Source organism: Ictalurus punctatus, chromosome 4, assembly GCF_001660625.3.
Source record: "Ictalurus punctatus breed USDA103 chromosome 4, Coco_2.0, whole genome shotgun sequence".
Classification (NCBI taxonomy): domain Eukaryota; kingdom Metazoa; phylum Chordata; class Actinopteri; order Siluriformes; family Ictaluridae; genus Ictalurus; species Ictalurus punctatus.
The window spans coordinates 3,962,802-3,988,779 of record NC_071284.1 but is presented as its reverse complement, the minus strand read 5'-3'; the positions used below and the strand labels follow the sequence as shown (position 1 = coordinate 3,988,779).

Genomic DNA, 25,978 nt, shown 5'->3' with positions numbered 1-25,978 from the left:
TGGGGTAAATAAGAAGAAAGAAATGTAAAAAATAAGAACATTTCTTACAATTTCTCACGGGAAGCTCATTTTTGTATTCTGTTAACTCTAATGAAATATGGTGGCCAGTCACAACATTTTTACATTTGAAACTTAACTACTCAGCTAATTTATTCATCTTTATCCTGGAAAAGGTTGCTTTACATCTGGCATGAGGCAGAAATACACACTAGAAGGGACAAAAGCCATACACTTTTATTATTCTCATGGCAACCTTTTATTTACATAATTATTCATCATACCTCAGTAACTAATAGGTCATCTTTAAGTTTTTCTTGTTGTTGTTGTTGTTGTTGTTGTTGTTGTTGTTGTTGTTGTTTTCTTTAAGCTGCTGTAAACTTTTAAAGACCAGCTAAATGTCCTCACAAGGTCATCTTCCCAGTCCACAAAAAGATACTCTTGTTCTTGTTGGGACATAAAGCAGGATTACCTTATAAACACATATCTTGTAAACACAGACACACACACACACACACTGTTGCACCACTGTTGAATTTATTTCATATTTATCTCCACTGTATAGGGTTTATGGTTTAGTTTTATAGCAAAAGTAATATGTAGGCATAATAAAGCTAGACTGTTGATGAACATGGCTATACACATGGAGGTGCTGCTAAATAAATATTTTATGTAACAAGATATATCATTTAAGTCTAAGTACAGTATATCATACATTTAAATGTACTTTTAAAAAATTGTTTTCAGGAATTTTTCACATAGCAATGGTACATGTATTAAACCTTGTGTGGAGTTTAAACTAAAAAAATGGGTCAAACGATAAATAGTGTTATTAAGGTCTAAAGGCACTAAAATTGCTATGCTCACATGCAAATGACCTGTTCTGATGCAAGAAGGAGGATGAAAGGTAGATCAAAGCAGCACACTCACATTTATTTGGCTGTTTTGCAATGCTGATTTGCAATGTAAATTTGCATCTAAAAAAAAAAAAAAATCTTTAAATGTAACAAATTCTATCAACTCATAGTGGGAATTGGATGTTGGCAGACTTCTAAATGGCAACAATAAAATTACATATAGTAGACAGCAGAAAATATGACTGTTGGCTTTTTCAAATGAGACCATCAGGCTTCTTTCTTATGTCTCATATTTATTAATGTTTCATACAGTCAAATCTGAAAACAAGCATGCACACATTTTACTCACAGTCTCATTGTTCAACAAATTCATATTTCATTTGGTCAGAGTGTATAAATTGAGTGTATAAAATGAAGTGTAAAATTTCAACAACCTAAAAATGCCTTCTTTACAGTTTAATAAATCAACATTAGTTATTATTATAGCAACAATCCCCACTGTCATGGGGGGACAACCAGGAAACTTGTGTGGCTAATTGCAGACATTTATTTTTTTATACAGTACTCTCCACCAATACTGGCACCAATGGTAAATATGAGCAAAGAAGGCTGTGAAAAATTATTTTTATTGTTTAAACTTTTGATCTTTTGTTTAAAAAAAAAATCACAAAAATATTCTGCTCTCATGGATATCAAACAATTGTGAACACAACACAGGTTTTTAATTTTTTTAAAAATATATGAATGGTACAATTATAGGCATCCCTAGAAATTCATATGAGAAAAATACATTTGAAGTATATTCCCATTATTAATTTAGGGCACTGTATGTTAATGGTATCTGGCTGTTAACACCTACCAGGTAATATGCATGGAAGGCTTCATAGCCTATACTATAATAACTATAATGAGTAAAGTAGTGTAGGTATTAACAATAAAATAGAAAAATAACATTGACAATCACAGTTGCACACATGGAAACTAAGCACTAAATTAAGTTGATGCAGTTCAGTGACAAGATGGCTGACAGCCTGTACAGTGTAATATCGCACAAACAAACTGTGTGCCCCTTGCTGATACTGTTCTTGTCCGAGGTCGAAGAGGCGACCTTTCAAGCCAAGGTCCTGTCTGAGGTCAAAGAGGCGACCTCTCAAGCCAAGTTCCTGTCGAGGTCAAAGAGGCGACCTCTCAAGCCAAGTTCCTGTCGAGGTCAAAGAGGCGACCTCTCAAGCCAAGTTCCTGTCGAGGTCGAAGAGGCGACCTCTCAAGCCAAGTTCCTGTCCGAGGTCGACGAGGCGACCTCTCAAGCCATGTTCCTGTCCGAGGTCGAAGAGGAAACCTCTCAAGCCAAGTTCCTGTCCGAGGTCGACGAGGTGATCTTCCATGTCACATTCCAGTCTGAGGTTGACGATGTGACCTTCCACGCCAAGTTCCAGCCTGAGATCAACGATGTGACCTTCCATGCCAAGTTCCAGTCTGAGATTGACGATGCGAACTTCCACACCAAGTTCCTGTCTGCGATCAACGATGTGACCTTTCAAGCCAAGTTCCTGTCCGAGGTCGAAGAGGCGACCTCTCAAGCCAAGTTCCTGTCCTAGGTCAAAGAGGCGACCTCTCAAGCCAAGTTCCTGTCCGAGGTCGAAGAGGCGACCTCTCAAGCCAACTTCCTGTCCGAGGTCGAAGAGGCGACATCTCAAGCCAAGTTCCTGTCCGAGGTCGACGAGGTGTCCTCTCAAGCCAACTTCCTGTCCGAGGTCGAACAGGCGACCTCTCAAGCCAAGTTCCTGTCTCAAGCCAAGTTCCTGTCCTAGGTTGACCCTGTTCTACTGAGGAAGTTTCTCCTCCTCCCGTTGCAGCCAAGAGCTCCATTTTGCTTCCCTACACTTTCGTGGATGCAACTACGACATGGTTCTATATGGATGTCGCTCCATTTTCCCATGCCACTGAGAACATCGCTCCGCCTTCCTGCTCCGCTGAGGACCCACCTTGAAGCTCCGCTGAGGAAGTCGCTCCACACTCAAGAAAAGCCGATGAGATGGCCCACCAAGTCAACCCCCGTCTAAAGCTGGCGACACAACTTCCAAAGCCTGGATCTCGCCTAATGACCCTGGCAAACCAGACCCAGCCTCATGTTTGCTCCATGGCTCCTCGAGAAAACTGCTACTTGTTGGACAATTCCTGCATTGGAACCTGAGGGGCTGTGAGGGGGTTCTGTCATATCACAGCAAACCAGTGACTACATTTCCCATACTGCACAGTGGCCTACAAACATGGCCGCCATGGACTGAAATTCCCAGAACACTCACACACACACTCACACACACACACACACACACACACACACACACACACACACACACACACACACACACACACACACAAACACACAGAACACTCATTCTAATCACATACACCTGCATCCAATCTCACACACACACTCACAACCACAGTATAAAAGAGACTTTGTGTACATTTAGACTTTGCGAAGTATTACGCGAGTTTTCCGTATACCAAACATTTGTTCTCGGTTCATGTGTTATTGTTTTGATCTTGTTCTCACCCTCGTTCTTGATTTTGGTTTTGCCTTGTTTATGCTTTTTTGCCAATAGCCTGACCCATTGCCTGTTTTTTGACCATCTGATGTTTTGGATTTGTCTGCCTGCCTCTCTTTAAGTAAAAGCTATTATCTCCACTTGCATCCATCCTAGTGTTCTTTACGTTTATTACGTGACAAATGTGCTTTGTTACTTGTTTCAAAACAGTTCTGAGAGGTTCACAGATCTGTGGGCCAAGCACAAGCAGCTCACAGGCTTCAGTACAAGAAACATCACTGTTTGGTTGGTAAAAGAGTATATGCTGTATACAGTATATGTCCTGGCCGAACTACTTTATCTACTAGCAAGCCATGTTTGTTCAAATGAAACATGACTGCCCCCTACTGGTCTTGTATTTCCTATGCCCGCAGCATGCGCATGATACCGCGTGATACTGCATGAAGTCGCAGGATCCCTTTTCTTTTGACGCACATTTTCAATGACCACATCTATATTTAGGATATTATTGCCGGTGGCCACAGAGGTAATATCTAATGCATAATTAACCAATACACTAATTTCTAAAATGTATTACATCACCAATAAGGTCATTAATGTACCATATAAACATGCTATTTAGTATAAACTCAGTATAAACTAAGATTGATTTGGTATACAACTGGTACACAATTATTTTGAATATGCACTGACTGGCACGTATGTGACAATCAGTCTTCACTTAAGTTTAGGACTTAACCAATATAGTTAACATAATAATCAGTTGAAGGATATGGGACTGGTTTATAACAACTTTTAATCCCCAAGGAAGGTTGTATAAAGAGATATGTGATGTGATGTGGTTATTTACATTACTGATTTTTTTTTTTTCAGACCAGTGGGAGGTGAACATTGTTAGATTCACATTGTAAATGTATTTTCCTCATCAGCTTTCACTATTCCAGTAAATTAGCATTTACTTTTTGGTGTTATGGTCCTCCCTAATCTAGAGAGAACACTATTTACAGTTTAGGGATATAAAAAGATTAGCATCTGAACCTTCATGTTTCCATTTTTTATTGAGAATTAACAGATAAATCAGTTCAACAAACAGAAATTTAACCAGTGAGCTAGAGAAAAGAAGAGGCCTGCACAGTTTTTAAAAAAAATTTTTTATTTTTTAAATCATATTACCCAACAAGGTGCCCATTTTTCAAACACAGGACTAAGTATGCATTGACCGGTATTAATACCCCTAAGCAGATAATAAAAGTATATGAAAGATTCCTTATGTTCCCTGAATCCCCCTTTGAGTCTCTCTAATAGAGAATCCTAATGCAAGCTTAACCACATCAAAGGCTTTCCAATGTAGATTGTTGGCCAGACAATCTACCCTTCAACAAAATTCAGAACAGAGTTTCACTTGTCACTTCTGGATGGTCTTGTCACTTCTTTCTGCATTTTTGGATAGACAAAACTTTTTTTCACCATTAGAATGCAATGGAAGTATCCAAGCTGGCCTTGCAGCAAAACTTAGGTAACCTGATGTAGAGACAGTATCCAAAATTTATGTCGAAATTATGTTACTCTTCTTAGATTATTATTTACTGATAGATGAACTCCAGCTCTAATGGAAACAAAAATATAAAACATGTTAATTAATGGAACTATAAACCTTTTTAAAAACTTGCAGAAAATAAATTGGAAGCAGAAAAATCTTTACTTACTTCAATAAAACTAATGAGCTGAATGGTAACTTCCCCACAAACGGCAATTGTAGAAACTTTCTCTAAAGGTATGCGATGTTTAAATGTGCAGTGGCTCAAGCCATTCACATAAACCTGTAGAAGAATGGAACATTCATTTAATGGTTTTTCACCATGCATTTGTTAAGTAAAATAAATTAAGAAACACACCTCATATCTATCTGATTGAAAGACAACAATAATTTGGAAGGTTGATCCCTTAGTGAAGGGTTTGTCAAGCACAGATTCCTCCTTATCCCATGAACCATTTCTGAAGCTGTTCAAGGCAGTATAACGACCAATCCGGGGGTTAAAGTGAAATGCAATGTCATCATGGGCACCTTGCCCCGTTTGGAAATTTATATCAAATCTATAAAAAAACAACAAAATGTTGAAATGTACTATAAGTGTATATGTTTTATTGTTCATGCTTCAATAAATTGAAATTTATTTTCTATATTGGCATTTGAGAGTGATGGGAAAGTATACCTTTCTGCATTTTTAAGAATGGTCCCTTGAAATAGAACAGCCAAATCTTGTTTTCTGACTGGTGGGATTGTACCTATATAGGGAATTGCCTGGAAAGAACACATATAGTGTGAATAATCAGGTATCCAACAGGTATAGTAATGTAGGAGCATGTTTTCTTATTCTTAATAGTAAAACCAATGTTTTTATTTATTATCATAGCTACATAACTACAGTAAATTGAATGCAAATAATTCTTTCTGACATGTTGTGGCATTCAACACCATACCACAATGCTATTTTACTTACAGGGTTGCTGATTGATTGTGAAACATCCAGAGTGATGACATTTGAGGTTATGCTCTTCATGCCTGTGTCTTTCTTTAGTTCCATAAAGAATGAAGAACTGCTCCAGTTCTGGCAGAAAAAAAAAATGTTAACCTTTTTCTTTTTCAAAGAAATAATAATAATTAAAAAATGGCATTATAGTAAAATTAGCAAGATGCTGTATACTTACATCAATAAAACCACATATGATTTGGGAAACATCTCCACGAATGGCAAGTGTTGAAACTTTCTCTAGAGGAATGCGGTGCTTGAATATGCAATGTTTTAAACCATTCACATAGACCTGCAAAAAGAAGGAAAATGTGGCTTTTAATGTTATCCTTTCATGTAAAATATGCATGCAGATGACCATAGAACATACCTCATAGCCCTCAAAATTGGTGACTATAAACATTTGGAAGGTTGCTCCCTTGATGAAGGGTTTGTCAGGTGCAGTTTCCTCCTTTTCCCATCTTCCATTTCTAAAGCTGTTCAGGTAGATATATTGACCAATGCGAGGACTGAACTGGAAAGCGATGTCATCACCATTAGACGGCCCTGTTTTAAAATTGATTTCAAAGCTGTGAAGAAAAACAAAAGTATTGGAAATAGCTATCTGAAAAAAAACATAATGCACCTTCACAGAACTCCCAATGTAGATCTAGATCCCTAATGAGCAAGCCAGAGGCGACAGTGGCAGGGCAAAACTCCCTGAGATGACATCAGGATGAAATTTTGAGAGGAACCAGACTGAAAAAGGAACACATCCTCTTCTGGGTGACACCAGATAATGGGATTATAAATCATTAGAGTATACAGGTGTAGAGAGGAGGACCAGTATTAAATGTATTAAAATATTTGACACATCCCAGGACTAATATTTGACACTAGTAATCTGTAATCTGTATGCTTTTATGTACAGTACTTCAACCAGATATTTTCTTCATGTCCATTCAACCAAATTTTGAGAGCATACCCTTTGGCATCTGTTGGAACAGTCCCTTGGAAAAGTAAAGCCACATCTTGTTTTATCCCTCCTGGGATTTTACCCACATAGGGAAGTGTCTGTAGAGAGCACAGACAATGTGAACAATTAGTTATCCATGATGGAGCAAGCTGGGTGACTGTGGGAAACTCTCTATTCTCTATTCCCTCAGATATGTATAAATATGTTTAGGTTATAGTTTAATTTCTGTCTCATGAACTTTCCAGACCTGTCTGTGATGTGTATTTGCCAGTAAAAATGTCATCATAGGAACTTCCTATTTTTTGCTAGCAAACATATACCATAAATGATCAAAACCTGTTGCACTTCCCTATCTGGCCTAGGATGTTTTTTCATGTACGTGGCCGACAGTTTAACTGCCACATTATTTCCACACAGCAGTACGCCTACCCCGGCTATTTGTACCTCTGTATATGTATGTAAACCTCTGTTATTCTACAATAAATCAGAAGTCTCTCTGAACTGCTCTGATTGCCAGTGTGTTCATTTAGACTCTCCAGGCCTGCATACGCTCAATCGTAAACCACATGCGCTAGTTTTTCTCTCGAATAAACGAACCAAGAGGATGAAAGGGTGTTGGAGGAAAGGTGAAGATAAAGCTATTATTTGCTTTATCCCAACAAACTGGTTTCAGAAGCGGGAATTCTCCAAATCAGGGTAAGTGACCATTCATTTTGTTCACTTCCCTGGTGTGGTGAATCCCTGAACCTTTAAATGTGAGTGAGTGTCTTGGCTTAGGATAATCTGTACTCTGTCTAGCTCCTCTGCAACGTCACGACTGCCTTATAATAGAAATAGTATTATTTTCCCGTTTGCACTTTTGTGGTTTGCCAGGGAGTGTATTTTTGTAAGTTTTGTGTTAAGGTGAAGATAAAGCTGTTATTTGCTTTATCCCAACAGTGACTATAGAAAGTTATGCCTGACATGTTGTTATATTCATTTTGTTTTATGTGCTGGTTTACTCACAGGGTTGCTGACTGAAAATGAAATCTCTTTAGAGATGGGTGTAGGGCTTGAGGCCCCTATAACTGAGTAAAAGGAAGATGTCTTCCAGTCCTGAAGAGAAAGGAAAACGATCAAGTAGTTTCTTTAAATAAGCAGCTTCTCCAGAAAAAAACGAATAAGAATAAACAACTTACACCTAAACCATTAATAGCAAGAAGCTTACATTATACTTACATCAATAAAACCACAGATGGGAAGAGAAACATCTCCACAAATCGCAAGTGTTGAAACTTTCTCTAGAGGAATGCGGTGCTTGAACATGCAGTGTCTTATGTCATTGACATAGACCTGCAGGAATTATGTACATTTAATTAATGCTGGTGCAATTGTTATATATATATATATATATATATATATAAAATGTAATCTCAAATCAATATTAGAACACACCTCATAGCCCTCAAATTTGATGACTAGAAGAATTTGGAAGGCCGCTCCCTTGGTGAAGGGTTTGTCAGGTGCAGTTTCCTCCTTCTCCCACCTACCATTTCGGAAGCTGTTCAGGTAGACATACTGACCAATGCGAGGGTTGAAATGAAATGCGATGTCACCGCCATCAGACAGTCCCGTTTTGAGACTAATTTCAAAGCTGCAAAGAAAAACAAAAGTATAGCAAATATTTCCTTTAAGGAATTGAACTATTCAATTCAGTTTTATTTGTAAGCCCTTTTAACAATATACATTTCCACAAAGTGGTTTAACAGAAATTTGGATATAGATGTAAATCCTTAATAAACAAGCCAGAGACAACAGTAGCAAGGAGGAACAAAAATCCCCGAGGTGACATGAGCAAGAAACTTGGAAAGGAATCAGACTGAAAAGGAAGCCCATTCTCCTCTGGGTGATACCGGTGTGTCTGATTATAAATCATAACAGTACACACTCATTTTAAAGTCAGTGAATGAAGTGCAGTTCTCTACTGTGTCCAGGTAATAATTTGCACTTGCTAAAAACTATAAAACTGTTTTAAGCTTCTCAAAAATAAACAAATAAATAAATAAATTCTCTAAGTCTGAATGTTTTTAGAATTATAGTACTTCTAGAGTATATGGTGTTTTATCATTTGGGTGGCTGAGGATCAGGTGGTAGAGCGGGTTGTCCAATAATCGTAGGGTTGGCGGTTCGATTCCTGGCCCACGTGACTCTACATACCGAAGTGTCCTTGGGCAAGACACTGAACCCTTAGTTGCTCCTGATGGCAAGTTAGGGCCTTGCATGGCAGCTCTGCTACCATTGGTGTGTGAGTGTGTGTGTGAATGGGTGAATGAGACACAATGTAAAGTGCTTTGGATAAAATTGCTATATAAGTGCGCCATTTGATATCATTTCAATTCAAGTGCATACCTTTTGGCATCTACAGGAACAGTCCCTTGGAAAAGTATAGCCATGTCTTGTTTTAGCACTCTTGGGATTCCATTTATATAGGGAAGTGTCTGTAAAAAGAAAATAAAAAATATACAAACAATCGGGTATCTATCACGGAGCAGGGTGGCTGACTGTAAAAAGTTTCGTTTGGCATGTTGTCATATTCATGCCCATGTTATGTGCTGTCTTACTCACAGGGCTGCTGATCAGATATGAAACATCTTTAAGGACAGGTGTAGCGCTAGAGGTCCCTATACCTGAGCAGAAGGAAGAGGTCTTCCAGTTCTGAAGAAAAAAGAAAAATATCAAGTATGTTCTTCAAAAAGAAGCAGCTTGCCCAGAAAAAACTAAACAAGAACAATGAACAAGAACAATCAGCTTACACCTAACTGTTAAACTTACATCAGTTAAACCACAGATGGAAAGGGAAACATCTCCACGAATGCCAAGCGTTGAAACTTTCTCTAGAGGAATGCGGTGCTTGAATATACAATGTTTTAAGCCGTTCACATAGACCTGCAAAAAGAAGGAAAATATGGCTTTTAATGTTATCCTTTCATGTAAAATATGCATGCAGATAATCATATAACATACCTCATAGCCCTCAAAGTTGGTGACTATAAACATTTGGAAGGTTGCTCCCTTGATGAAGGGTTTGTCAGGTGCAGTTTCCTCCTTCTCCCATCTTCCATTTCTAAAGCTGTTCAGGTAGATATATTGACCAATGCGAGGATTGAACTGGAAAGCGATGTCATCACCATTAGATGGCCCCGTTTTAAAATTGATTTCAAAGCTGTGAAGAAAAACAAAAGTATTGGAAATAGCTATCTGAAAAAAACATAATGCAGCTTCACAGACCTCCCAATGTAGATCTAGATCAGGAATGAGCAAGCCAGAGGCGACAGTGGCAGGGCAAAACTCCCTGAGATGACATCAGGATGAAATTTTGAGAGGAACCAGACTGAAAAAGGAACACATCCTCTTCTGGGTGACACCAGATAATGGGATTATAAATCATTAGAGTATACAGGTGTAGAGAGGAGGACCAGTATTAAATGTATTAAAATATTTGACAAACACTGTGAATAGGAGAATAAATATTACAGATCTGAGGAAGTGAGAGCACAACTCTCTACTGTAGCCAATAAAGTCTAGCCCTTTCAAAGGACTATGCCGTGACTATAAAAAGTGTCCTATGCTTATGCCAGGACTAATATTTGACACTAGTAATCTGCATGCTTGTATAAGTACAGTATTTCAACGAGATATTTTCTTCATGTCTGCTCAACCAAATTTTGAGAGCATACCCTTTGGCATCTGTTGGAACAGTCCCTTGGAAAAATAAAGCCACATCTTGTTTTATCCCTCCTGGGATTTTACCCACATAGGGAAGGGTCTGTAGAGAGCACAGACAATGTGAACAATCAGTTATCCATCATGGAGCAGGCTGGGTGACTATAGAAAGTTCTGCCTGACATGTTGTTATATTCATGTCTGTGTTAAGTGCTGGTTTACTCACAGGGTTGCTGACTGAAAATGAAATGTCTTTAGAGATGGGTGTAGGGCTTGAGGCCCCTATAACTGAGTAAAAGGAAGATGTCTTCCAGTCCTGAAGAGAAAGGAAAACGATCAAGTAGTTTCTTTAAATAAGCAGCTTCTCCAGAAAACAATGAATAAGAATAAACAACTTACACCTAAACCATTAATAGCAAGAAGCTTACATTATACTTACATCAATAAAACCACAGATGGGAAGAGAAACATCTCCACAAATCGCAAGTGTTGAAACTTTCTCTAGAGGAATGCGATGATTGAACACGCAGTGTCTTATGTCATTGACATAGACCTGCAGGAATTATGTACATTTAATTAATGCTGGTGCAATTGTTTTATACACACTCTCGCACACACACACACACACACACACACACACACACACACACACACACACACACACACACATATATATATACATATATATATAATGTAATCTCAAATCAATATTAGAACACACCTCATAGCCCTCAAATTTGATGACTAGAAGAATTTGGAAGGCCGCTCCCTTGGTGAAGGGTTTGTCAGGTGCAGTTTCCTCCTTCTCCCACCTACCATTTCGGAAGCTGTTCAGGTAGACATACTGACCAATGCGAGGGTTGAAATGAAATGCGATGTCACCGCCATCAGACAGTCCCGTTTTGAGACTAATTTCAAAGCTGCAAAGAAAAACAAAAGTATTGCAAATATTTCCTTTAAGGAATTGAACTATTCAATTCAGTTTTATTTGTAAGCCCTTTTAACAATATACATTTCCACAAAGTGGCTTAACAGAAATTTGGATATAGATGTAAATCCTTAATAAACAAGCCAGAGACAACAGTAGCAAGGAGGAACAAAAATCCCCGAGGTGACATGAGCAAGAAACTTGGAAAGGAATCAGACTGAAAAGGCAGCCCATTCTCCTCTGGGTGACACCGGTGTGTCTGATTATAAATCATAACAGTACACACTCATTTTAAAGTCAGTGAATGAAGTGCAGTTCTCTACTGTGTCCAGGTAATAATTTGCACTTGCTAAAAACTACAAAACTGTTTTATGCTTCTCAAAAATAAACAAATAAATAAATAAATTCTCTAAGTCTGAATGTTTTTAGAATTATAGTACTTCTAGAGTATATGGTGTTTTATCATTTGGGTGGCTGAGGATCAGGTGGTAGAGCGGGTTGTCCAATAATCGTAGGGTTGGCGGTTCGATTCCTGGCCCACGTGACTCCACATACCGAAGTGTCCTTGGGCAAGACACTGAACCCTTAGTTGCTCCTGATGGCAAGTTAGGGCCTTGCATGGCAGCTCTGCTACCATTGGTGTGTGAGTGTGTGTGTGAATGGGTGAATGAGACACAATGTAAAGTGCTTTGGATAAAATTGCTATATAAGTGTGCCATTTGATATCATTTCAATTCAAGTGCATACCTTTTGGCATCTACAGGAACAGTCCCTTGGAAAAGTATAGCCATGTCTTGTTTTAGCACTCTTGGGATTCCATTTATATAGGGAAGTGTCTGTAAAAAGAAAATAAAAAATATACAAACAATCGGGTATCTATCACGGAGCAGGGTGGCTGACTGTAAAAAGTTCCGTTTGGCATGTTGTCATATTCATGCCCATGTTATGTGCTGTCTTACTCACAGGGTTGCTGATCAGATATGAAACATCTTTAAGGACAGGTGTAGTGCTAGAGGTCCCTATACCTGAGCAGAAGGAAGAGGTCTTCCAGTTCTGAAGAAAAAAGAAAAATATCAAGCATGTTCTTCAAAAAGAAGCAGCTTGCCCAGAAAAAACTAAACAAGAACAATGAACAAGAACAATCAGCTTACACCTAACTGTTTAACTTACATCAGTTAAACCACAGATGGAAAGGGAAACATCTCCACGAATGCCAAGCGCTGAAACTTTCTCTAGAGGAATGCGGTGCTTGAATATACAATGTTTTAAGCCGTTCACATAGACCTGCAAAAAGAAGGAAAATATGGCTTTTAATGTTATCCTTTCATGTAAAATATGCATGCAGATAATCATATAACATACCTCATAGCCCTCAAAGTTGGTGACTATAAACATTTGGAAGGTTGCTCCCTTGATGAAGGGTTTGTCAGGTGCAGTTTCCTCCTTCTCCCATCTTCCATTTCTAAAGCTGTTCAGGTAGATATATTGACCAATGCGAGGATTGAACTGGAAAGCGATGTCATCACCATTAGATGGCCCCGTTTTAAAATTGATTTCAAAGCTGTGAAGAAAAACAAAAGTATTGGAAATAGCTATCTGAAAAAAACATAATGCAGCTTCACAGACCTCCCAATGTAGATCTAGATCCCTAATGAGCAAGCCAGAGGCGACAGTGGCAGGGCAAAACTCCCTGAGATGACATCAGGATGAAATTTTGAGAGGAACCAGACTGAAAAAGGAACACATCCTCTTCTGGGTGACACCAGATAATGGGATTATAAATCATTAGAGTATACAGGTGTAGAGAGGAGGACCAGTATTAAATGTATTAAAATATTTGACAAACACTGTGAATAGGAGAATAAATATTACAGATCTGAGGAAGTGAGAGCACAACTCTCTACTGTAGCCAATAAAGTCTAGCCCTTTCAAAGGACTATGCCGTGACTATAAAAAGTGTCCTATGCTTATGCCAGGACTAATATTTGACACTAGTAATCTGCATGCTTGTATAAGTACAGTATTTCAACGAGATATTTTCTTCATGTCTGCTCAACCAAATTTTGAGAGCATACCCTTTGGCATCTGTTGGAACAGTCCCTTGGAAAAATAAAGCCACATCTTGTTTTATCCCTCCTGGGATTTTACCCACATAGGGAAGTGTCTGTAGAGAGCACAGACAATGTGAACAATCAGTTATCCATCATGGAGCAAGCTGGGTGACTATAGAAAGTTCTGCCTGACATGTTGTTATATTCATGTCTGTGTTAAGTGCTGGTTTACTCACAGGGTTGCTGACTGAAAATGAAATGTCTTTAGAGATGGGTGTAGGGCTTGAGGCCCCTATAACTGAGTAAAAGGAAGATGTCTTCCAGTCCTGAAGAGAAAGGAAAACGATCAAGTAGTTTCTTTAAATAAGCAGCTTCTCCAGAAAACAATGAATAAGAATAAACAACTTACACCTAAACCATTAATAGCAAGAAGCTTACATTATACTTACATCAATAAAACCACAGATGGGAAGAGAAACATCTCCACAAATCGCAAGTGTTGAAACTTTCTCTAGAGGAATGCGATGATTGAACACGCAGTGTCTTATGTCATTGACATAGACCTGCAGGAATTATGTACATTTAATTAATGCTGGTGCAATTGTTTTATACACACTCGCACACACATACACACACACACACACACACACACACACACACACACACACACACACACACACATACATATATATATACATATATATATAATGTAATCTCAAATCAATATTAGAACACACCTCATAGCCCTCAAATTTGATGACTAGAAGAATTTGGAAGGCCGCTCCCTTGGTGAAGGGTTTGTCAGGTGCAGTTTCCTCCTTCTCCCACCTACCATTTCGGAAGCTGTTCAGGTAGACATACTGACCAATGCGAGGGTTGAAATGAAATGCGATGTCACCGCCATCAGACAGTCCCGTTTTGAGACTAATTTCAAAGCTGCAAAGAAAAACAAAAGTATTGCAAATATTTCCTTTAAGGAATTGAACTATTCAATTCAGTTTTATTTGTAAGCCCTTTTAACAATATACATTTCCACAAAGTGGTTTAACAGAAATTTGGATATATATGTAAATCCTTAATAAACAAGCCAGAGACAACAGTAGCAAGGAGGAACAAAAATCCCCGAGGTGACATGAGCAAGAAACTTGGAAAGGAATCAGACTGAAAAGGAAGCCCATTCTCCTCTGGGTGATACCGGTGTGTCTGATTATAAATCATAACAGTACACACTCATTTTAAAGTCAGTGAATGAAGTGCAGTTCTCTACTGTGTCCAGGTAATAATTTGCACTTGCTAAAAACTATAAAACTGTTTTAAGCTTCTCAAAAATAAACAAATAAATAAATAAATTCTCTAAGTCTGAATGTTTTTAGAATTATAGTACTTCTAGAGTATATGGTGTTTTATCATTTGGGTGGCTGTGGATCAGGTGGTAGAGTGGGTTGTCCAATAATCGTAGGGTTGGCGGTTCGATTCCTGGCCCACGTGACTCCACATACCGAAGTGTCCTTGGGCAAGACACTGAACCCTTAGTTGCTCCTGATGGCAAGTTAGGGCCTTGCATGGCAGCTCTGCTACCATTGGTGTATGAATGGGTGAATGAGACACAGTGTAAAGTGCTTTGGATAAAATAGCTATATACGTGTGCCATTTGCCATCATTTCAATTCAAGTGCATACCTTTTGGCATTTACAGGAACAGTCCCTTGGAAAAGTATAGCCATGTCTTGTTTTAGCACTCTTGGGATTCCATTTATATAGGGAAGTGTCTGTAAAAAGAAAATAAAAAATATACAAACAATCGGGTATCTATCACGGAGCAGGGTGGCTGACTGTAAAAAGTTCCATTTGGCATGTTGTCATATTCATGCCCATGTTATGTGCTGTCTTACTCACAGGGTTGCTGATCAGATATGAAACATCTTTAAGGACAGGTGTAGCGCTAGAGGTCCCTATACCTGAGCAGAAGGAAGAGGTCTTCCAGTTCTGAAGAAAAAAGAAAAATTTCAAGCATGTTCTTCAAAAAGAAGCAGCTTGTCCAGAAAAACTAAACAAGAACAATGAACAAGAACAATCACCTTACACCTAACTGTTTAACTTACATCAGTTAAACCACAGATGGAAAGGGAAACATCTCCACGAATGCCAAGCGTTGAAACTTTCTCTAGAGGAATGCGGTGCTTGAATATGCAATATATTAAGCCGTTCACATAGACCTGCAAAAATTATATATATATATATATATATATATATATATATATATATATATATATATATATATATATATATATATATATATGATCAATGCACTTAAATGTTAAAAAAAAACTAACAAAAAAAAAACACACCTCATAGCCCTCTGATTTGATGACAACAAACATATTTAAGGCTGTTCCCTTATTGAAGGGTATATTAGGTGTAGGTTCTGTCTTATCCCAGCTACCATTTCTAAAGCTGTTCAGGTAGACATATCCACCAATTCGAGGATTGAAATGAAATGCGATGTCATCACCATCACATGGTCCTGTTTTGAAATTTATTTCGAAACTGCAAATAAATTGTAAAAAAAAAAAAAAAAAAAAAAAAAAAAAATTATTCACAATATTTTGGTCTAAAAAGCTTTATCCTAATGTGTTTTAAACTTCATTGTAACATACGCCAAAAGTGAAATGTTTCTGATCCCTGAAATATTTTGGCTACTCCGAACTATGTTAATATCACTTATTTTTTCTACAATTTCACTGATTTTAAAATTTGTTTGTACCCATTAGCATGTGCAGGAATATTCCCTTGGAAGAACAAAGCCATGTCTGGTTTTAACCCTCCTGTGAGCAAACCCACATAGGGAAGTGCCTGGACAAAACACAACCAATATTCATAATTACTCATCCACGATGAGTGATAGAATGCATCGATTAAGATATGGACATATACATTTTAAATTTCAAATGAAACATATTGTGACATTAATCTCCATTGATTACACGGTTCAACTCACAGGCTGGATGAATGACTGTGAAACCTCTGTTGGTACAGGTAACAGACTTTGACTTCCCTTGCTTGTGATTTTAGATTGGTCCGTAATGAAAGAGGAATTGCTCCAGTTCTGATAAAAATGGAAAGATTAGACATATTCTAATACATTAATTCAAATTATCAAGCAAAACACATATTTACTTGCATAAAATAATAAGAAACAGCTTGACTTACATCAATAAAACCATAGATGGGGATTGAAACATCTCCATATATACTAAGTGTACAAACGTTCTCTAAAGGTAAGCGGTGCTTGAACATACAGTGGAACAGTCCATTCACGTAGACCTGAAGAAGCAAGGTAAGGTTCATATTTGAATATTTTTTGTTTCAAATATTATTATTATAATAATAATAATAATAATTATTATTATTATTATTATTATTATTATTATTATTATTATTATTATTATTATTATTATTTTAAGTATCTACAGATGTGGCCATTAAAAATGCTCGTCAAAGCAAAAGGAAATCTACGATTTCATGCAGTATCATAGAAGACCAGTAGGGGGCAGTCATGTTTCATTTGAATAAACACGGCTTGCTAGTAGATACAGTAGTTCTGCCTGGACATATACTGTATGCACATATATTCTTTTACCAACCAAATGGTGCTGTTTTTTGTACTGAAGACCATGATCTGTTTGTACTTGACCCGCAGATATGTGAACTTCTCTCAGAACTGTTTTGAAACAAGTAACAGAGCACATTTTACGTGAACCATTCGAGCACACATTCCATTTTTATTCTACCGTGTTCTGCTACAGTATGTTGTTCCATGCGCCACCTAGTGGTTATTGTGTGAAGCACAACAAATGAAATAAAATTCTTAAAACCATGCCTGCAGGATACCATGTGATCACACGTGCCGAATCACGTGAAAGTGCATGAAAAAACGCGCATTCTTAAAGGTCACATCTGTTTAGGCAAATTAAACTAAGAAACACACCTCATAGCCCTCTGATTTGATGACAATAAACATATTAAAGGATGTTTCCTTTGTGAAGGGTTTGATAGAGGCAGATTCCTCCATTTCCCAACAGCCATTTCTGCTGCTGTTCAAGTATACAAATTGCCCAATGCGAGGGTTAAACTGAAAAGCGATGTCACTCTCTGGACACCAACCTGTTTGGAGGTTTATCTCAAAGCTGTGAAAAAAAAAATCAAAGTCATACAAAATACAAGTAAAACTGCCATGCATGGGAGTATTTTTAAAATGATATGTAATGCAAAATATATTCATGGTCACTGTATTATATTGTTTGTACTATGTACTATAAATAGGACTGTTTAATTATCACGTCCTTTTTTTGTATTGAAGAAGAGTAAAGTGAGACCCTACCTTACAGCATGTGCAGGAACAGCCCCTTGGAAATATACTGCCATATCCTGTCTTAAACCTCCAGGTATTTTAGCAAAATAGGGAGGTGTCTGGAAAATGCATGGACAGTATGCAGAATTAGGTAACCATCTTTTAGATGTCCATGTATAGACTAAATCTAAAAATTAATGTTTGCATATTTGCATTGTCATGGTTCATTATTATTTTCGATTTTGTGGCATTCGTCTTGGTTTCATTTTCTGTGAACTCACAGGCTGAATGACTAGATGTGATAACTCTGAAGGGTTTGCTAACAGGCTTGAGAATGTGCTCCCCATGCCTGTGATTCTTGATTGATCCAGACATAAATATGAACTGCTCCAGTTCTGATGAGAAAATGAATATATAAGACATGATTATCAATGAAACAGTTTGACCAGAAAGCACATTCCAACAACGTACACAATACATCATTGTACATACATCAATACAACCATAGATGGGTTTGGAAATATCACCGCAAATGCCAAGTGTCGAAACTTTCTCTAGAGGAATGCGGTGCTTGAACATACAGTGCCGCAAGCCATTCACATACACCTGGAGAAGAGTTATACATGTATAAATTCACCTTGAGAAGTAGTAAATGTGTGTGTTTTTATTTATTTATTTATTTATTTATTTATTTTTTATAAGAGTGCTTGTTTAGAGGAATTTCTGGCAAAATAATCTTTAAAAAAAAAAAAAAAAAACATCACCTCATAGTTGTCTGACTTGATGACAACAAACATATAGAAGCCTGCTCCCTTGGTGAAGGGTTTGTCAGAGACACAGTCCTCCTTCTCCCAGCTACCATTTCTGAAGCTGTTCAGGTAGACATATTGACCAATCCGGGGGTTGAAGTGAAAAGCAATGTCATCAACATCAGACTCCCCTGTTTTGAAATTTATTTCAAAGCTGTGACAAAAAAATAATAATAAATAAATAAAAATAATGAATCATACATAAAACAACAACAACAGAAAAAACAGGTCATTAATACATGATAAATGATGAACACATTAATAATCGACTATTATGCTGTGATGTCAACCGAAATGATATGTTCATGATTGTATAATTTATAGCTGATTCTTTTTTAAAGGCTAGAATTTAGTTAGCGTTTCTGCATTTTATTTGAAAAGTAATGTGAAAACATACTGTTTGCCGTTTATTGGAATGGTCCCTTGGAAGAACACAGCCATATCTGGTCTTATTCCTCCTTTGATTCTACTCACATAGGAAAGTGTCTGGTAAAACAAAGGAATTTACAATTTAAAAAGTTATATTATGTTCAGGATTCATGGCTGTATTTAAAAGATATTTGAGATAACATGTTTTGACATTCTTCTCCAACACATATGTTGTTTCACTTACAGGCTGGATGAATGGACATGACACCGCTGATGGGAGTGATAAGTGTTTTGAAACTAAACTCCCCATGACTGTAGTATTTGATTGGCTCATATTCAGTGTGTTCCAGTTCTGATAATAGACATACCGATCATCATTTTTAATGTAACAGCTTGACTAGAAAATGCATTTCACTCAATTCCCAAAAGACATCAGTTTCATGGAATTGCTTTACTTACATCAACAAAACCAAAGATGGGCAGGGATACATCTCCACGAATGTTAACTAGTGAAACTTTCTCTAGAGGAAAGCGATGTTTAAACATGCAGTGTCTTATGCCATTAATGTAGACCTGCAGAAATGAGACATATTTGGTTGAACCTGATTTATTTTAACAACAACAGTTGATAAATGATCACAAATACACACCTCGTAGCACTCTGTTTTGATGATGATAAATATTTGGAAGGCTGATCCCTTGACAAAGGGTTTGTCAGAGACACATTCCTCCTTTTCCCAGCTTTCATTTCTAAAGCTGTTCAGGTAGACATATTGACCAATGCGGGGGTTGAAGTGAAAAGCAATGTCATCAACATCAGACTCCCCTGTTTTGAAATTTATTTCAAAGCTGTGACAAAAAAAAAAAATAATAATAATAATTACTCATACAAAAAAAAACAACAGCAACAGAAGCCATGTCATCCTCCTGCTGCTTGGTTTTAAAATTAATTTCAAAGCTGTGAAGAAAAAAAAAAAAAACTTAAGTCTTACAAAAATATGCAACACACTTTGTGTATTCTACTATTTGAAGTTGATTTTTCAGTATTTGTTTTAGGAGTAAAATGAGAGTATACCCTTGTGCATGTGCTGGAAGAACCCCCTGGAATAACACAGCCATATCTGGTTTTATCCCTCCCTTGATTGTACTCACATAAGGAAGGACCTATGAAAAGCACATGCAAATATGAAAAAATATAAACTATATATATATATATATATATATATATATATATATATATATATATATATATATATATATATATATATACACACACACACACATATATATATATAATTCAGATATACAGTCGAGACATTGTTAATCTTGTAAACGACTATTATGTAATCTTGTACATCTTCTCGAGATGTTAATAGTCAATGTCGACTATGTTTTCTATTCATTGTGCAACATATTTGATGAATAAAAGTATATGTTTTCATGGTAAATGTGACATTTACTGAGTGATTCCAAGATCTGAACAAGACATTAGAAATATATTTCTTCAATTATACCGTGGTACCTTGGCTGTGTCAAAAAAAAATGATCAAAAAGTACATGTGGCATTGTTGTCCAGTGCAATGTGTGCTTTGACTCACAGGCTGGATGACTGGATGTGAAATTTCTGATGGGACTGGTAACAGGCTTGTGAATGATCTCCCAACGTCTGTGAGTTTTGGTTGGTCCCTAAAAGTGTATGATCTTCTCCAATTCTGGAAAAGATAAAGCATGATATTTATCAAAACAGTTTGAGAAACAAACGGGTTGCTAAATGATGGCAACATCTGGGAATATTTTTACTCACATCGGTAAAACCACAGAAGTTGATGGAAACATCTCCCCAAATGTGAAGCGTAGTAACTCTGTCAAATGGAATGCGGTGCGTAAATGTGCAGTGTCTCCATCCATTCACATACATCTGTGGAACATATGTATATGTGCATTTTGATTTTATGTAATCATTATGATACAATTTAATTTAAACCAAATGTCGCTCATTGAATTCAAGAGACACACCTCATAGCCTTTGGAACTGATGAAAATCAATACATTAAAAGCTGTCCCCCTCATAAAGGGTTTTTCAGCCGCCAATTGCTCCTTTTCCCACACACCATTTCTGCAGCTGTTCAGGTATATGTAATGACCAATTCGAGGGTTAAAAGTAAGAGGAACATCATCACTGTTATTCTGCCCTGCTTGGAAATTTATCGAAAACCTGTAATAAAAAATACATATCATAAAGTATTGCCAGTCAAAATGGAAAATATAAGCCTGTAAGTATGTAACAGTATAGATATTATTTTTTTTATTCTATAGCAATAGCACAGAATTAAAAAAAAAAAAATCTATACTTTGAAAGAGAGAGAGAGAGAGAGAGAGAGAGAGAGAGAGAGAGAGAGAGAGAGAGATGACATACTGATTGCCATTTGCAGGAACCATTCCTTCGACATACAAAGCCATTCCTGGTTTTATCCCTCCACATAATGCGCCGATGTAGGGAATTTTCTGTAGCACAAATACCATGTACTTAATAATATCCATCACAAGGTATAACAAATTAATAAATACAAATTTCTAAAGATAATATTTGGTCCACTTTTTGTTTGTATATTTTAAGAAGTTTCTGAACATTTGAAGTTTCTTTACTGTTTAACTCACAGGCTGGATGATTGGATTTGGAAGTTCAGATGGGATGACTAACAGTTTTGATTGGTCCTTAAAGAAAGATGATGCGCTCCAGTTCTAATGAAACGATAGAGGCATCAAACATGATCTTTAGTAAGAGAGCTTGACTGGAAAACACTTTTCATCTGCTTGTACACAATTTAAATTTAATTTCAAGAACCTGTTTTACCCACCTCAATAAAACCATAGAAGTGGACTGAAACACCTCCCCAAATGCCAATTGCAGTCACTTGCACTAAAGGAATGCGGTGCTTGAACATGCAGCGACTTTTTCCATTCACATACACCTGCAAAAGGATTGTAAATTTGTTTCGTGATTTTATGTAAATATTTAATTTAAAAAAAAAAATGTAATTATTCAGAGTTACACACCTCATAACCTTCTGATTTGATGACAACCAACACAGTGAAACTTTCCCCTCTGATGAAAGGTCTATCACAGACCAGCTCCTCTTTCTCCCATATACTGTTTCTGTAAGTGTTCAGGTATAGGTATTGATCATACCGTGGGTTGAAAATAAAAGCGACGTCAGCGTTATAATTTTGCCCATTTTGAAAACCAATTGCAAACCTGTAAAAAAAAATATATATATATATATATCATGTCACAAAATATTTGTCAAAATAGAAGAGTGAAGACTAACTAATTTACACTGCTAATGTATGTATGTAGTTGTTTATCTATCAATTAAACACTTCTGTACTTAGATTATCTTTTCTAAATTTTGTTTGAGGAGTAAAATAACACCATACTGGCTGTCATCTGCAAGAACAGCGCCGCGGACATACAGCGCCATTCCTGGTCTCATTTGTCCAGTTATTGGTCCAATATGGGGGATTCTCTGTAGAGTGGACATTCATTATATGTATGTGTCTATCTCTCTCTCTCTCTCTCTCTCTCTCTCTCTCTCTCTCTCTCTCTCTATATATATATATATATATATATATATATATATATATATAAATCAACTTTGCAGGTGCAGTTCTACTCACAGGCTGGATGACTGCGTTTGCAATCTCTGATGGGATGGATAATGGACTGGTGACTGAGGTTACTTTGTCTGTGATTTTCAATTGATCCCTAAAGAAAGGTGATCTGCTCCAGTTCTGGTGGTACAATGTAAACATTACACATGACATGGAACGAAACAGTTTGGAACCAAAACATTTCATTCACTTGCACAAAATACATTAATATAAGAAATTGGTTTACTTACGTAAGTAAAGCCAAAATAGTGGATGCAAGCATCTCCACAAATGTAGAGCGTGGTAACTTTACCTAAATACACGCGGTGTGTGAATGTACAGTGTCGCATCCCATTCACATAGACCTGGAGAACAGTTGCACATTTGTTGAAATGACTTCGATTTAATTCAAAACAATTAAATATTGATCAAGTAACATACCTCAAAACACTCTGTATTGATAACAATCAATATACTGAAGGTTGCACCTCTGGTGAAGGGCTTATGGCAGACTAATTGCTCTTTTTGCCAGATACCATTTACAAAGTTGTTCATGTACACATATTGGCCAATTCGAGGATTGAAGATAAATAGGACGTCATCATTAGTGTTCTGTCCCGATTTAAAATCTATTCGAAACCTATGATAAAGAAATAATAGTTATGCAAAATAATAAATGTCAGTAGCATAACTGAGCATGATGATAAATGATTAGGGGTGTTTCTCGATTCACGATACTGGCTACATGATACATTAAATATTCTGAGAATTTGATTGTCTAATTATTTTGACCGCAATTTTAATGAAGAAAAATTATGACTGAAAAGACTCCTTTTATATATATATATTTTATAGTTAACGATGTAAAACAATGAGCATTTTTATGTATACAGCTAAATAAACCAAATATTGTTATCAGCAGAGGTTTAATATTGTAAGCCATACATCACTTTATCTTTAAACTTATAAACTTTCTTTCTATATTGGCTATTCATTAGCATACTGATTTGCAGCTGGATTAACAGTCCCTTGGACAAACAGAGCCATTCCTGGTTGTGTCCCTCCAGATATTGGACCAGTATAGGGTATCGTCTGCAGTGCAAACAACAAAATATATATATTTTTTAATATAATGCAGGAAAAAAATGGAAACAAGGCCTAATTTGTACGTGGTTTTAAACTCACAGGCTGGATGACTGGATTTACAAGCTCTGTAGGGATCGGTAACATTTTCAAGAATGAGCTCCCCAAACCTGTGATCTTTGACTGTTCTGCAAATAAAGAGGTCTTGCTCCAGTTCTGATGCAAAGAAAGATAGATCAAACAAAATCTTCAATAACATAACATTTGATAAGAAAATTAATTGATTCACTTGGACAAAAACATTATCAAGAACCTATTCTACTTACATCAATAAAACCACAGCTGGAAATGAAAACATCACCACGAATGCCAAGTGTCAGAACTTGCTCTAGAGGCATACGATGTTGGAACAGCCAGTATCGCAAGCCATTCACATAAACCTTCAGAAGCATGGCAAATTTGCTTTTAAGATTTTACATAATCCTTGTGTTTAAAGTAATTATCTGCAGTTTAGTTTAAAAACATACCTCATATCCCTCTGACTTGATGGTAATCAGTAGACTGAAAGATGTCCCTTTGGGGAAGGGCTTGTCATAAACAGTTTCATCCTTTTCCCACTTACCATTTCTGAGGCTGTTCATATATACATATTTAACTGTAATACGAGGGTTGAAGTGAAAAGCGATACCATCACTATAAGACTGCCCTGTGTGGAAATTTATCTCAAAGCTGTGAAGAAAAACACACAAAAACATGCTTTGAATTGCAATGTAATGTAAATTATATGACTGTATCCATAATCCTTAAATAATATTTCCGATGCTTGGGCAGCTATTTCGTTCACATTTTCTTCCTGTATTTGCTTTAAACGTAAATCGAGAGCTTACAGCTTGGCATTTGCAGGAACAGCCCCTTGGATGAACACAGCCTTATCTGGTTTTAAGCCTCCAGGGATTTTTCCCATATAGGGAAGTGTCTGGGGAGAGTACAAACAATATCAATCAAATAATCAATCAAGTATACAACAGCTACAGGGAAATATATAAATTACCATAAACATGAAGTGTTTTTTTTTTTTTTTTAATTATTATTCTTTAAGACTACATCCATTCATCTCTGTAGAACATGCAGTGTAACTCACAGGCTGTATGACTGGATTTGAAACTTCAGAAGGAATGAATAATGTGTTTGTGAATGTGCTCCCCAAGGGTGTGACTTTTGATTGCTCCATAATGGAAAAGGATTGGCTCCCCTTGTGATGGAAAACACACACACACACACACACACACACACACACACACACACACACACACACACACACACACAAACAAACAAATATATATATATATATATATATATATATATATATATATATATATATATATATATAAAATCTAAACTCTTGAGTTTCTTAAATGTAATCTGTTACCAACAAAGTAGAATAAATATTTGCTAAGCTAAGTAAGCAATATGAAGTAAGTAAGAAGTAAGAAGTACAAGAACCTTTTGCTAATTCAGATCAATCATTCATTAAAATTTTTTTTACTTGACATAAATGTACTCACAGAGCTGGCGTGGCAACTCATGTTGTCAACACTATGCAGGATGAGAAGATTTACACACCAGGCAAAATTCTGTGAGAACAGAATAAGTGTCTCAGAGTGTGCATGCTGATTTATAGAGTACCATTGATTGGGTGGATCTTCATTTAACCCCAGGTTAATGAAAGGCCCCAATAAGTTTTCACAAATGTTACAGACAAGTTTAAGCTCGCTCATTAACCCTCTGGCTATTAACTCTCCAGGGAGAACAGAAGTGACACAAATTCCTAAGGTAACTCAAAACCCATGATGTTCTCTCCAGTAAAACAAGTTATTTGTTACACAATAAATCAGTGACATTTCTGTTGTATAGAATGTGGTATATAAATGTATTTTTTTTATTACTCAAATGGAAAATTGGCTTGAATTATTGGATTTTTTTTTTTACACTTATTTTATTATCATTTGAATACTGAAGGTTTCAAGGCAACTGAAATGCAAATGCAATCTTTAAAAGTATTTGAAAGTGCTAATAAAAACAACATGGGTGTGTTTGTGTGAGTTTGGACACACGCACACACACACACACACACACACACACA

General features: G+C 36.7%; 1 protein-coding gene across 3 annotated transcripts; it reads right to left on the bottom strand.

The window, feature by feature from the left end:
- Window positions 1–4,441: 4,441 nt before the first annotated feature.
- On the bottom strand, window positions 4,442–25,468 carry LOC124626084 (uncharacterized). Of its 3 annotated transcripts, XM_053677850.1 has the most exons (62): window positions 25,401–25,468; window positions 24,977–25,087; window positions 24,723–24,811; window positions 24,363–24,564; window positions 24,162–24,275; window positions 23,938–24,051; window positions 23,756–23,844; window positions 23,194–23,392; window positions 23,004–23,117; window positions 22,780–22,893; window positions 22,540–22,628; window positions 22,159–22,357; window positions 21,960–22,073; window positions 21,760–21,843; window positions 21,518–21,606; window positions 21,118–21,316; window positions 20,906–21,019; window positions 20,700–20,813; window positions 20,177–20,265; window positions 19,752–19,950; window positions 19,561–19,674; window positions 19,346–19,453; window positions 19,130–19,218; window positions 18,688–18,886; window positions 18,416–18,529; window positions 18,205–18,318; window positions 17,954–18,042; window positions 17,561–17,759; window positions 16,783–16,896; window positions 16,571–16,678; window positions 16,337–16,425; window positions 15,921–16,119; window positions 15,675–15,788; window positions 15,469–15,558; window positions 15,253–15,341; window positions 14,311–14,509; window positions 14,023–14,136; window positions 13,810–13,899; window positions 13,598–13,686; window positions 12,885–13,083; window positions 12,693–12,806; window positions 12,486–12,575; window positions 12,270–12,358; window positions 11,316–11,514; window positions 11,034–11,147; window positions 10,821–10,910; window positions 10,609–10,697; window positions 9,896–10,094; window positions 9,704–9,817; window positions 9,497–9,586; window positions 9,281–9,369; window positions 8,327–8,525; window positions 8,111–8,224; window positions 7,898–7,987; window positions 6,902–6,990; window positions 6,308–6,506; window positions 6,116–6,229; window positions 5,908–6,015; window positions 5,620–5,708; window positions 5,302–5,500; window positions 5,113–5,226; window positions 4,442–5,012 (listed from the first exon to the last, which is right to left on the bottom strand). In XM_053677850.1, the coding sequence occupies exons 1-62, from the start codon at window positions 25,419–25,421 to the stop codon at window positions 4,986–4,988; spliced, it is 7,596 nt and encodes a 2,531-aa protein (XP_053533825.1). In that variant the 5' UTR covers window positions 25,422–25,468; the 3' UTR covers window positions 4,442–4,985. The 3 variants fall into 3 exon arrangements, with proteins under 3 accessions (XP_053533825.1, XP_053533826.1, XP_047009530.2); XM_047153574.2 differs by lacking the exons at window positions 4,442–5,012; window positions 5,113–5,226; window positions 5,302–5,500; ... (1 more) ...; window positions 5,908–6,015; window positions 6,116–6,229 and adding an exon at window positions 6,563–6,698 and having other exon boundaries at window positions 6,347–6,483; XM_053677851.1 differs by lacking the exons at window positions 6,308–6,506; window positions 6,902–6,990; window positions 7,898–7,987; ... (3 more) ...; window positions 9,497–9,586; window positions 9,704–9,817.
- Window positions 25,469–25,978: the final 510 nt, after the last annotated feature.

Excerpts from the sequence above, each read along its gene's own strand:
- LOC124626084 (XM_053677850.1), bottom strand. The coding sequence starts at position 25,421 with ATGAGTTGCCACGCCAGCTCT. Across the intron at positions 24,812-24,976 it reads CAAATCCAGTCATACAGCCT|ACACTTCCCTATATGGGAAA; the intron begins GTGAGTTACACT and ends TACTCTCCCCAG. Across the intron at positions 15,789-15,920 it reads TCAAATCAGAGGGCTATGAG|GTCTATGTGAACGGCTTAAT; the intron begins GTGTGTTTTTTT and ends TAATTTTTGCAG.